This window comes from Leptidea sinapis, chromosome 21, assembly GCF_905404315.1.
Source record: "Leptidea sinapis chromosome 21, ilLepSina1.1, whole genome shotgun sequence".
Lineage (NCBI taxonomy): Eukaryota > Metazoa > Arthropoda > Insecta > Lepidoptera > Pieridae > Leptidea > Leptidea sinapis.
Genome location: NC_066285.1, coordinates 5,135,261 through 5,147,950, shown reverse-complemented (window position 1 = coordinate 5,147,950; position 12,690 = coordinate 5,135,261). Strand labels below are relative to the sequence as shown.

The 12,690-nt window shown below is 39.0% G+C and overlaps 1 protein-coding gene across 8 annotated transcripts in view; it reads right to left on the bottom strand.

Moving 5' to 3' along the window:
* LOC126970401 (trithorax group protein osa) overlaps positions 1-12,690 on the bottom strand; it is a 144,574-nt gene that overhangs the window by 4,784 nt on the left and 127,100 nt on the right. For 5 of the 8 annotated variants that reach the window (XM_050816223.1, XM_050816226.1, XM_050816224.1 and 2 more), the window contains 7 exons: positions 11,695-11,883; positions 9,251-9,467; positions 8,454-8,564; positions 7,116-7,187; positions 5,706-5,793; positions 3,243-3,579; positions 1,499-1,579 (listed from right to left, as the gene is read on the bottom strand). In XM_050816223.1, the coding sequence (XP_050672180.1) occupies positions 1,499-1,579; positions 3,243-3,579; positions 5,706-5,793; positions 7,116-7,187; positions 8,454-8,564; positions 9,251-9,467; positions 11,695-11,883 (1,095 nt within the window). The remainder of the gene's footprint in view (positions 1-1,498; positions 1,580-3,242; positions 3,580-5,705; positions 5,794-7,115; positions 7,188-8,453; positions 8,565-9,250; positions 9,468-11,694; positions 11,884-12,690) is intronic. The other 3 variants (XM_050816225.1, XM_050816228.1, XM_050816227.1) reach the window with 3 other exon arrangements.

Below are 12,690 nucleotides of genomic sequence, written 5' to 3'. Positions count from 1 at the left end.
TAATGTAAAAGCTGTTAACACAAATATGATATTAATACTTTTCATTTTATTACTGCTTATTATAAAATCAGTCAGAAATATGTTTTAGTTTCAATTTCAATTCATTCTCTTTGATTACCCATGACTTTACGTCTGTCTTTGTATCTGTCGGGTCAGCTAGTATAAAATATTACAATGTGTTCCTTAGACTCAATCAGTCAACACAATATTGTAAACATTATTTATGCCAGTCTGGTTATATCAATTAAATTCTTATATATATTATGGAACAAACTAGTCAATTGCTCAGCATTATGTCTCAAATATAGTTTATAAATTTCAATAAAGATCAACCAAATTTCCAGGTGAAATCTACCAACATGAGACTGTATTACTAAGAAAGTAGACATCAATTTTATTAACATCATTGTTAAACCAGTAATAGAACCCACACATATTTACAAAACGAGTGATTAGCGCAAAATGTACAATGTTTAGAGCGAGAAAGGTGTATCGGCAGGACCTTTTGCACGTTCAATTGAGACAAAGCGGCTACAGATGATAAACCTAGACCTGTGAAAGCATGCAAATGACTTAGTCTACATTATTTTATGTAAAGCCACCACCACACACTCTATACCATATCTTCCACTTCAATATAAATGGTTAAATTTTGAATAATGAGTCGGTGTCTGTGTACTTGTGAGATCTTTAGCGAACGTGAATTGCGTTACTCTTAAAGCCAATTATTCACAACGCAAGCTACAATTTATCTTAGTTCACACTTGAGATGTTTTAAACATATTACGTGAGAGAGCTCTGAATTTTGTTAAGTGAGTGGTATTATTCGGAAAAGTGGATTAAATGAAGCCAAAACCACGAATGAATTCGGAGACATCCCCTTCTGATGTAACGCATAACGCTTATATCGCTATTTAACAAAATTTTATGGACATATTATGAAATATATAAAGAGGAGTTAAAACTCATCAACAGAAATAAGAAAATATAAGGGAAAATTATATTTTAAATATTTTTCTCAAACAATATCGATCACATGACCACACTGTTGGTAAGTCAAAAAGCGATAGGGGCGTTATGGTGGTATGAGTGAGGAGATAAAAATAATGTCCATGTGTGCGGATGTACCAGACTCCGTGCACAGAGTGTTGGACACAATTGAACGTAACACGCACGTATCAACGCTTACACACTATTTTACTAATACCCTCTCTAAATTTAACAAAACATGTCGTAGCAACACAGTACTTCAGAAGTCGATACTAGTTTGTCTAATAAAATGACAAAAATGTTAATATTAAAAATTTATATTTCCGGAAAACTTTTAATGTACCACGATAGATTGTGAGTTGTAATTTGGGATAAGTAAAATTTGCGTGCACGTTTTTATACACACGCAATTACGTCCGCGTGTGAACATCGATCACTCTGTGTTCAGTGTTAGAGCCAATGGGTGGGAAGCGGTGTGGAGTGCGTGTTACAAACGGTGGTTCCGTACGTAGGGTCGCGACGCATTCGGCAGCGGGGCGACCAGCTGGCGCGCGAGTTGAGAGCTCATCAGGTTGCCGCAACCAGCCATCTACACAGCGGCAAACAATAGTACCCGGGCTGACTGGGCCGCACACAGATCATAATAGCAATGCCACAATCATTAAAGCGCCATACTCAAGAACACCGACCGACGAGAGCGCTATCACACCAGGCAAATAGTATGCGACAGTAATAATATAAAGGTGCGTTATTTTGCTATAATATACCAATTGCTGCATTTTACTTGACTACATAGTAAAGAAAATACTGTCTTGAAAGTAATTACAAATATAAGGGAGCCGCAAACTATGTGTCAGGTGAAGCCTTACCTACTACGCCTACAAGTTAAGCCACGTATTCATTAGTTAATATTTGTTAATAAACGCTGTTTATAAACTGTTCATAAACAATGTTTCATCATCTCTGTAAACAGTTTATAAACAGTTCAGAAACATAGGTGATGAAACATTGTTTATGATACGTGTTGCCGTGCTCCCCACTACGAGTGGAGAGCAAGACGAAACAACTAGTTTATAAACTCAATAGGATGACGAAATTTCGTTTCTTTTTTCTATTGGTGGTCCAATCAATCTTAATAACATTTCAAAATCAGTTGGTGACATTCTGGTGAAGTTCTGAAATGATTTATCAAATCCGCGGAGGTCATTAAATACATAACTTCTATGTGAACAACTGACAATAAGTTTCAGAAACATGTGTTTATTGTAAACTTGTTTAGCGCTAGTCATAAACAGTTTATCAACAAATGTTTACTAGTGAATACGTGGCTTTACAATGACATTATGTATATATAATAAGTAATAGAAGGATTTAGTGGCATTGATACCGGTATGCGGCCTCTCTTGCAAGTTCGCCGACATCAACGATTGCTTGCCTATAACAATCACTTTGTAGACACTTCGTATACAAATGAAATTTTTAACAACCAAATTATACCAACTTAAAACTACATCTATAGACTGACAAAATTACCGATAACATTCCATACTATACATACACAAAACAATTAAGTATTTGTGAAGCTTATTCTTTTTGTCATTTTGTGATACAAATTCTCTTTATAATATTTCTCAATCCCAATTATTCATGCACTGATACATATGACTATAAATCATGCTATATTATCATAACATTTGTAGAAACTATATCAAGGGTCATTATAACAGTGGGAATATTTTCTGTCAAATATTATTTTAATTGTCAAGTAGATGTAGATAAATGAACAATCAGCAAAATAATTGTTTTATGATATTAAAAAGTCGTAGTAATTATTATGACCTGCTACAGCTCTTATTACAAGGAATGATAAAAGGCAAACGAAGATATGCCCGTAGACAAACATCCTGGTTTAAGAACCTTCACCAGTTTGTTCAATATGAGTACAAAATCACTGTTTAAGGCAGTTGTGAACAAAATGCATTCAGCCTTAATGATTGCCAACCTCCAATAGAAGATGGTACAAAAAGAAGAATTAAAAAGTGGTCAGTCAATTTTTTATGTTTTATTCTAGAATAGAATAAAGATAATTTGTATAAAATATATTCTTATGGGTTTCAAATTTTTACGTTGATATTAGTACTATTTGAAGTGGCACCATTTTATGAGTTGAAAACCAATTCAGTCATTTAACAAATAAATCTATTCTCTCATAAAAATAATAAATATATGTTTATTTCTGATGTTATACATACCTCGTGCGGTTGTTGTGGCGAGTGTGGCGGATGTTGCGGCGGATGTTGCGGCGGATGTTGTGGCGGATGCTGCGGCGGATGCTGCGACGGATGCTGTGACGGGTGCTGAGGTGGATGTTGAGGTGGATGTTGCGGCGGGTGTTGCGGTGGATGCTGCGGCGGGTGCTGGTGCGGGTGCGGCGCGCGGTAGTAGTCCGGGTAGGGCTGCGCGGGGGGCGCGCCGCCGGCGGCCGCGGGGGCAGCGGGGGCGGGCCCCGGCGCGGCTCCGGGCCCCGGGGCCCCCGCGCGGTACTGGCCCCCGTAGCCGGCGTAGCGGTACTCGCCGGAACCGTAGCCCCTGGAAACATCACATTCATAATTAATAACATCTTATAAATGCGAATAACAGACGAAATAACAACAACAAACACTGAAATTCGTAACACAAACGCCATCTTGGATCTTGATTGAATTGGTGTCATATTTGTAACTAACACTCCCGAAAATCTCGAAAATTATACCTATATTGATTTTATTAAAAAAGTCATATCCACCATCTTGTGTCTAGAAATAGATGTTAATTGTTCACAATTGACACTCGGGAAAACAATAATTGCCCCGTCTAGATATGTTCGTGGGATGACTGCAAGAAAGAGTTTCTTAAGACTGCGGTAAAAGTGAAACTTCAACGGACAATGTTTAAAAAAACGGACAAAGTTAAGTCTTGATGCGACTCCAACGTCAGATTACTCTCTCTGGAAAGCGACTAAAAGGTAAAAAGACCAATCATACACCAATCTCCTTTAAAACAAGATAATGGTAGCTGGGCCAAAAGTGACCAAGATAAAAGCGATACTTTTGCAAAACATTTATCTCAAGTATTTACTGCACATGAGCGTTGTAGTCCAACAAGAGAAAAATCAGTATCAACATCAACACTTCTAAATCCCTGAGCATCAATTCGGATTTAGGCAACATCATGGAACGATAGAACAAGTACATAGGATAGTGGAACAAATAAACAATGCTTTAGAACAGAAACTATATGTATCATCAGTGTTATTGGATATTTCACAAGCCTTTGTTAGAGTGTTGCACAATGGACTCTTCTATAAGATATATATTAACTTACCCATCAACTATTTTATGTTAATAAAATTGGAGGAAGGCATTTCTACGTTAAACACGGAGACAGTATTAATAACCTCATTAATATCAAAGCAGGAGTACCCCAGGGTAGCATCATGGGTCCCTTATTATATCTGATTTATACATATGATCTTCCGAAAGCAGATAATGTAATCACCGGTACATATGCTGATGACACAGCCATATTAACAGATGATGCAACTCCCACTGGAGCGTCTCAAAAATTACAAACATATTTGAACAATGCATCTGATTGGCTGAAGGACTGGCGGATAAAGGCGAATGAAATAAAGTCCGTGCATGTGACCTTTACAATGAGGCGTGAAACCTGCCCCGAGGTAGAACTTAATCAAGTTAGGATCTCTTAAGCCGATAGCGTCAAATACTTAGGCATTCACCTAGATAGACGTTTAACACGGACTAAACATATTTTCACTAAAAGAAAAGCCCTGGGGCATCAAGTGAGAAATTTGTATTGGGTCCTAAATCGAAAATCTAAATTAACACTACAAAATAAGCTTCTCCTATACAAAGTTATAATTAAACCGATATGGACACACACACAGCCTCAAACTCGATTATTGAAATACTGCAATGGTTCCAATCCAAAATGCTTCGAATGATCACTAATGCTCCATGGTACATTAAAAACGAACGTCTACATCGAGAGTTAAATATAAAAACTATAAAGAAGGAAGTAGTAGACTCACTACGAACTTACCATAAACGCATGCAAAACCAACTTGCAAGGAACTTAATGAAAAAGAAACCCGGCACAACATTTATAAGATTGAAAAGACAAGCACTACAACATCTGATGGACAAGTGGATTATGAATAATATTTGGGCAAATCACTGGATTCTGCTCCAAACACGACCCTTCATACAAATACCTAAAGTCCAGCTAAATGTTATTATTGACAGATTGCATGAAAAATAAGAGTTAAAAAAATATTAAATATGTAACAGTCATCATGTAGATTATAATATTGCATTAATACATTGTATAGCTATCATACATACACTATATATAAAAATCTTACGCTTTTTACTTTTTTACGCTCCGCAAGCCATAAGGAACTTTGTTCCAATACTTTCTCCTTTTTAAAATCGGTTAAAAAATAACCTGACAACCCTATTGCTTCAATGAAGTGTATGCACATGTAGGTAAGTATTTTATCCACAAAGCTTGGTTTCCATACTGGTACATATGTCTACTGTGCCTATAGCCCCAGTAGTTTAAGTCTGTGTTGTTGAAATATCAGATTGTCAGTCAGGACAAGTAATTAATAATATTTATATCACTATGAACAAGTGTTAGTAAGTGTAACGTACCTGTCACCCTCAGGACCATACGGTGGATATACAGGCCTATTTGAAGGATATGGTGATCCATACTCATAGCCATAGCCTTGTTGGTAACCTGAAATCATACATTGACAGTTACTACAGTTACAAGTTTACAAGCAAGATTTGATGTGAATTATTAAATCACTACACGCTTATGATTGATGATAATTTTTAATGGAATAATTTGTATTAGTCCATTAAAAATAATTTGTTATTAAATCAATATCACGCAAATAAATCTTAAATAAGCGCTTAAGATAAAAAATACTATATGAGAGATAAAATAAGCGATTTTATAGTATTATAATATATCTAATATTATTATTATATCTGTCCTTGCATTATAATATTATGATGTATCTAAGAGTGCGTTTTATATTATTAAATATTAAAGAAATAGATGAATTGACTCATCTTCTATGAATAACCAACATACCAATCTCAGCAAGACTATTTTAATTTGTGAAACAGTTTTCGACAAAAAAAATATGGAATCAATATTAGTGTTTTATATGTACAGACAAATTTTACATAAGTCACTGCATAAATCCTAAATCCTTAAGATCTAATAGATCATATAATTAGTGAGAATAAACAAATTAGAACACCCACTTACAGTGATTAGGATTTGATTAAATAGTTGAGATATTAAGTATATATAGTTGACATATTTACATGCTAGATGTGTGCAAATATTATTCATCGTGCATATGATTAATGAAATAATTTATCAGTTAATCTACACACATATTATATGCCCATATAAATACTACTATCTCATTTTTTTAATATAAGAAAGCATAATATATATCGTAAATTAACTGATAATTCTTTAAAGATTTATTGAGAATGTGTTATCAAATGCTTCCGACAGACTGACGCGTTCGCATGTGCTAGTATTACGCTTTTTTAGAACTAATGTGTGTGTTGGCAATTGCAATAGAGTTCATTAGAGCTAATATGAATAATTATTATAGTCAATATTCCATTGTGATATTGATATAAATCCGCCAAAATATTGATATAAATCCACCATTAATTAGATATAGTAGTTGAGAAAAAAGTTGAAGTCGCTGCTCAACTGGTTCATTGTGGTCTATTGAACAATTTTTTTTTTAATACATATGCCAAATTCTGTCTTGTCGAGTCAACATTTCCCAAGGATGGCTCGTGTAGAGGAGAATCACGTGTCGAATTGATTGAAGACGAATCTTAGTGGAATTTACACTCAATAAGGTTCACAAGATTTGGATGTTAAGGATAATAATGCCCAATTCAATGTTTTTTTGTTAATAGATGTCACATGCTCTATGGATGGATATATTCAAATGAATGTTTGATGTATAGTCGCAATGCGCGCGCGTCAGTCAGCGAGGCTAGAGTGTATGTAAGTACCTGGCGGTCTCCGAGGCCCGGGCGGCTCGTCGAACGGGTTGGAGGCGGCCAGGTTGTCGCCCCCGGGCCCGCCTACAACCATACCTCGTTATACCAACCGCCGCAACCCGTTATGCCCATCGAGAACCTACTGACATCTTGCGTACAACAGCGTCAATATGTGACACTTGGTTTAACTGAGCTGCGTTAGCTACTTTTAATCGAAACGCTAATTCATTGTTTTATTTTTTCATTCATTGGATTATCTTTGTAGTTATCAAAGTAAGTATCGCACATGAACTCGGAAACGAAATGTTTGATGTCAGAAGGTTTACGACGGAGCAAAAGATCATAAAAAGGATAGATTGTACAAAATCTAGATCATATTAACAGTGCCGTTATCTAGTGAAAACGAAGTTTAGTTCAAGCATTTATCGGAAATAAGTGAAACATTCGAACTCAAGTGATGTAACATTAAAATAAGATTATTAAAGTGAATATTAATCCACTAATAATGTAAAAAGTATGCATTATCACATGACTTATTTTCGAATCCCCGTAATGTTAATCTTACTAGCTAAATAAATAGAACAAGCAATGTCAATTATTGTGTACTAGTGTGCTTCGGTAGATTATGTTACAATATGGGCAACATTTACAGCAAATTCTACATACAAATATTTGGATTGGTATAAGTAAGTTAACTTTTTAGTAATTTCCTGATTGTTGATCAAATCAATGATATAAAATATGTAGATTACACAGTACTTGCGGCGTATATCACACGAACGAGTGTCGGCAGACATAAATCATACTTTGTAAAATGTAACATGATAATTGTTTTCTCAGTTACATTAATAATCACTCAATTTTTATTAATTTTAAGTAAAATCGCATTTAAGTATTGAACTCATATTTAGGACAAACGAGACATGCTCACTGCGAAAATAATGAGTTTTTAATTTTAATTAAATTAAGCAACTATGTGTGAAGGTACCATTACACTACCGCAACGCTAAAAAGGAAAACCATTTTATTAAGATGGATCATTTATATTACAAAATAATGTTGAAGAGTTCTTTTGTTTGTTTATTTCAATGTACTAATCTCTGGACCTAACAGTCGGATTTGACTATTTCTTTTTGTATAAGGTACATGAGTTATAATTAATTCTCAAGGCTCTCATCTAGTCTTAAATATTGATTTCTGTGTTATATATATAACTATCAGGCTAGTGATACGTAGATACATTTGCTCTACAAAAATAGGTATTAATTTACGAAAAAAAAAAGATGCGCGGGTTACGCCGCGGCCGCGGGACACAGGTATTATATCATACAAGGCGTGTCGTGTACGTACTCTGCGTCGCGGGCTGCGGCGGGTAGGGCGCGTAGTGCGCGGGGTAGCCGTCCATGGGCGCTGGCGGCGCTGCGGTCGCCGCGCTGAACTGTTCCGTGTTGTTGGACCCACCTGCGGTACACGAACAACACAGTATATTACCTTATCTATATATATATATACATATATGTATAATAATGAAAATGTTTTTTTTAATAATTAATGGTTCTTACATGATTACATTGATATGCACTTTAACTGTAACGTTGGAATTTTTTTATGGAAAAGTAGGAAAAACTAGCGTACGGGTCACCCCGTATTAAGTTATCGCCGCCGCCCACATTCGTTGCCGACCTTTACGGAAGGGTTACGCGCCTTTTTAAAGGTACCCATATCGTATCATTAATTAATGTTACACTGTTGCAAGTGGGTAGGTAAGTAATCAGACGCTGACGGGCAATACATGATGACACTTTGTAAGTTGGCACCATCTAGGTCGTACTGAAAGTATTAATTATCTACTTTTTTATGAAAATAAGGAACGAAACGAGCAGGACGTTCAGCTGATGGTAATTGATACGCCCTGCCCATTACAATGCAGTGCCGCTCAGAATTTTTGGGTGCCGCTCAGGATTCTTGAAAAATCCCAAAAATTCTGAGCGACACTACAACTGCGCTCGTCACCTTGAGACATAAGATGTTATGACTCCATTTGCCGAGTAACTTCACTAGCTACGGCGGCCTTCACACCGAAACACAGTAATGCTTACACATTACTGGTTCACGGCAAAAATAGGCGCCGAATTAGTAGGACTGACCTGCATTGGCCGTGTTGTTAGCCTTGCCGCTCTTCTTCTTGGTGGAGGCCTCGACCTGGTTGATAATCGGCTGAGGATCGATGCCGCCGCGGTCGAAGTGACACTCGTACGCGAGTAGATTCTTCGTGTAGTGCTTGCGGAGTGTGTACGCGGCCGACGATGACGCTCCAATGCCCAGCAAACCAGCTATGTCTTTCCATGTCTTATTCTTTGTAACCTGAAATTTATATTTTTTCTTCTTTATATGAAATTGATGCATAACTCGTATTAATTAATTGTTTACTTCACTGAAGTTCGCAACACTTTCGAAAACAAATAAACTTATACTCATTACCAAATTCTGAGAGCAAAAGTATTATAAAAGAATATCGGAATTATAAAAGTGACGGTGATTAACCACAATTTTATTTATTTTTGACGGTAATATTTTTTATTTGAATCTACGAAAGGGAAGCAAGTCGACTAACAGCACAGCGTTATTATTATCGCATACAACCAGACACACGTCGTACTGCGCGCGTCCTTCGAAGTCTTACAGATGGAATGTCTGTAACTCCCAAAATTTTTGACTTTGTGGAAAGATGAAATGATAGAATAAAATGTGTAAATGAACTAAGAAACTGATTACTTCTTTAATCGATACGCGTCGAATTATTGTGCGATAGATCGTGTGGAGTGAAGTATTGCAATGGTTGAATGATAAAAATATATAGTTTTATAGTGAAATATGAGTTTCAGTAATGTGACATTGTGTGACTGGGGGATGAAAAGCTTTGTGACTTTATGCCATAACTGAAATATTTAAACCGATAAGTGTATGTTTTGGAAAATTAAAAAAAAAATACTAACTCGGTCTATATTTATAAGGCTCACGTAGGTTTTATGTTGCTGATGTATACAAAAAGTGGATAAAATTAATATTGATTTTATTATTTATAAAAATAAAAATTAACAAAATTTGACATCCCAGCAGGGGGGAGGGGTGACTTCCTGTGACGAGCACGGGTAGGGTGATTAGGGGTGACTTCCTGTGACGAGCAAGGGTAGGGTGATTAGGGGTGACTTCCTGTGACGAGCAAGGGTAGGGTGATTAGGGGTGACTTCCTGTGACGAGCACGGGTAGGGTGATTAGGGGTGACTTCCTGTGACGAGCACGGGTAGGGTGATTAGGGGTGACTTCCTGTGACGAGCACGGGTAGGGTGATTAGGGGTGACTTCCTGTGACGAGCACGGGTAGGGTGATTAGGGGTGACTTCCTGTGACGAGCAAGGGTAGGGTGATTAGGGGTGACTTCCTGTGACGAGCAAGGGTAGGGTGATTAGGGGTGACTTCCTGTGACGAGCAAGGGTAGGGTGATTAGGGGTGACTTCCTGTGACGAGCACGGGTAGGGTGATTAGGGGTGACTTCCTGTGACGAGCACGGGTAGGGTGATTAGGGGTGACTTCCTGTGACGAGCACGGGTAGGGTGATTAGGGGTGACTTCCTGTGACGAGCACGGGTAGGGTGATTAGGGGTGACTTCCTGTGACGAGCAAGGGTAGGGTGATTAGGGGTGACTTCCTGTGACGAGCACGGGTAGGGTGATTAGGGGTGACTTCCTGTGACGAGCACGGGTAGGGTGATTAGGGGTGACTTCCTGTGACGAGCACGGGTAGGGTGATTAGGGGTGACTTCCTGTGACGAGCACGGGTAGGGTGATTAGGGGTGACTTCCTGTGACGAGCACGGGTAGGGTGATTAGGGGTGACTTCCTGTGACGAGCACGGGTAGGGTGATTAGGGGTGACTTCCTGTGACGAGCACGGGTAGGGTGATTAGGGGTGACTTCCTGTGACGAGCAAGGGTAGGGTGATTAGGGGTGACTTCCTGTGACGAGCACGGGTAGGGTGATTAGGGGTGACTTCCTGTGACGAGCACGGGTAGGGTGATTAGGGGTGACTTCCTGTGACGAGCAAGGGTAGGGTGATTAGGGGTGACTTCCTGTGACGAGCAAGGGTAGGGTGATTAGGGGTGACTTCCTGTGACGAGCACGGGTAGGGTGATTAGAGGTGACTTCCTGTGACGAGCACGGGTAGGGTGATTAGGGGTGACTTCCTGTGACGAGCACGGGTAGGGTGATTAGGGGTGACTTCCTGTGACGAGCACGGGTAGGGTGATTAGGGGTGACTTCCTGTGACGAGCAAGGGTAGGGTGATTAGGGGTGACTTCCTGTGACGAGCACGGGTAGGGTGATTAGGGGTGACTTCCTGTGACGAGCACGGGTAGGGTGATTAGGGGTGACTTCCTGTGACGAGCACGGGTAGGGTGATTAGGGGTGACTTCCTGTGACGAGCACGGGTAGGTTGATTAAAAATGCATATAACGTGCGTGACATTATTTACAGATGACCCCTAATCTGTTTTTTTATGCCATTACGGTTATTATAGCTATTTGACGAGTGCCTCACCTCGACGAAGCCGCCGCGGTCGCGCACCAGCAGGTACAGGCGGTACAGGTCCAGCGGCTGCTTAGAGATGGTGGGGCAGGCGGCGATGGGCGTGCGGCGCTCGTCCATGAAGGCCAGCAGCCGCTCCACCCAGCCGCGCCGCTCGGGCGCGTCGTCCATCTCGTACAGCTTGCCCAGCGAGTCGGACTTCTGGCCAACAACAACACGTTAACACGAGCTCCGACCGCTACATACTGGCGATCATTGTGTTGCCGCCTAGGGGTTAGGCTACGGTCTCCTATTTATGCCGAACGCAGCGTCAATACGTCGGGCGCGACGCGGGTAGCTGCACCACTATTTTTTTCCCAACATAGGTGCTTATAAATATTGTTTTTATGATTCTTGTCACTTTTATCATACACTGCATTATAAGATTTTACTGATTCAATCAACAACTCGTCTTTTCCTTTATCAAACCTCTTCATTTTATGTGACGCAAACGACAACCTGCTCGTTGCAATGGTACGAAATGACTAGAGACGCGGCGCACGGTCTTCGAATTCCGGCGGCAAGACGTCAGCGTCGACGTGTGAAAAGAGACCACAACAGTACATATATTTATAGTCAGCATTGTGACGCAGCTTACACGTAATGAGACGTCGCGTTCCGCGTGAAATAGGAAACCATAGCCTAAGAAAGCAGAAACGCAGGCAAATGATGATAATTACAAAATGAGCAGAAACTATAAGAATGCGAATAGCGTCAATCGAGTCAGTCCCAGTTGGAGCTCTTTATCGATGACTAGTAACAGTTGCTAACACAAGTTTTCTTATAATATTAATGATACAATTATTTTTACATAATTTCGTGTGTTAATGTTTGGCGCGGTGCATCTTTGGTTGCTTTATGAAAATATAATATATTTTCAGTATTAAAATATTGTTTATAGACAATGTTTTGTTGACCTGAGTCCTAAAGCTAGACCTCAAAGATAATGCTTCTTTAAAACCATGAGAA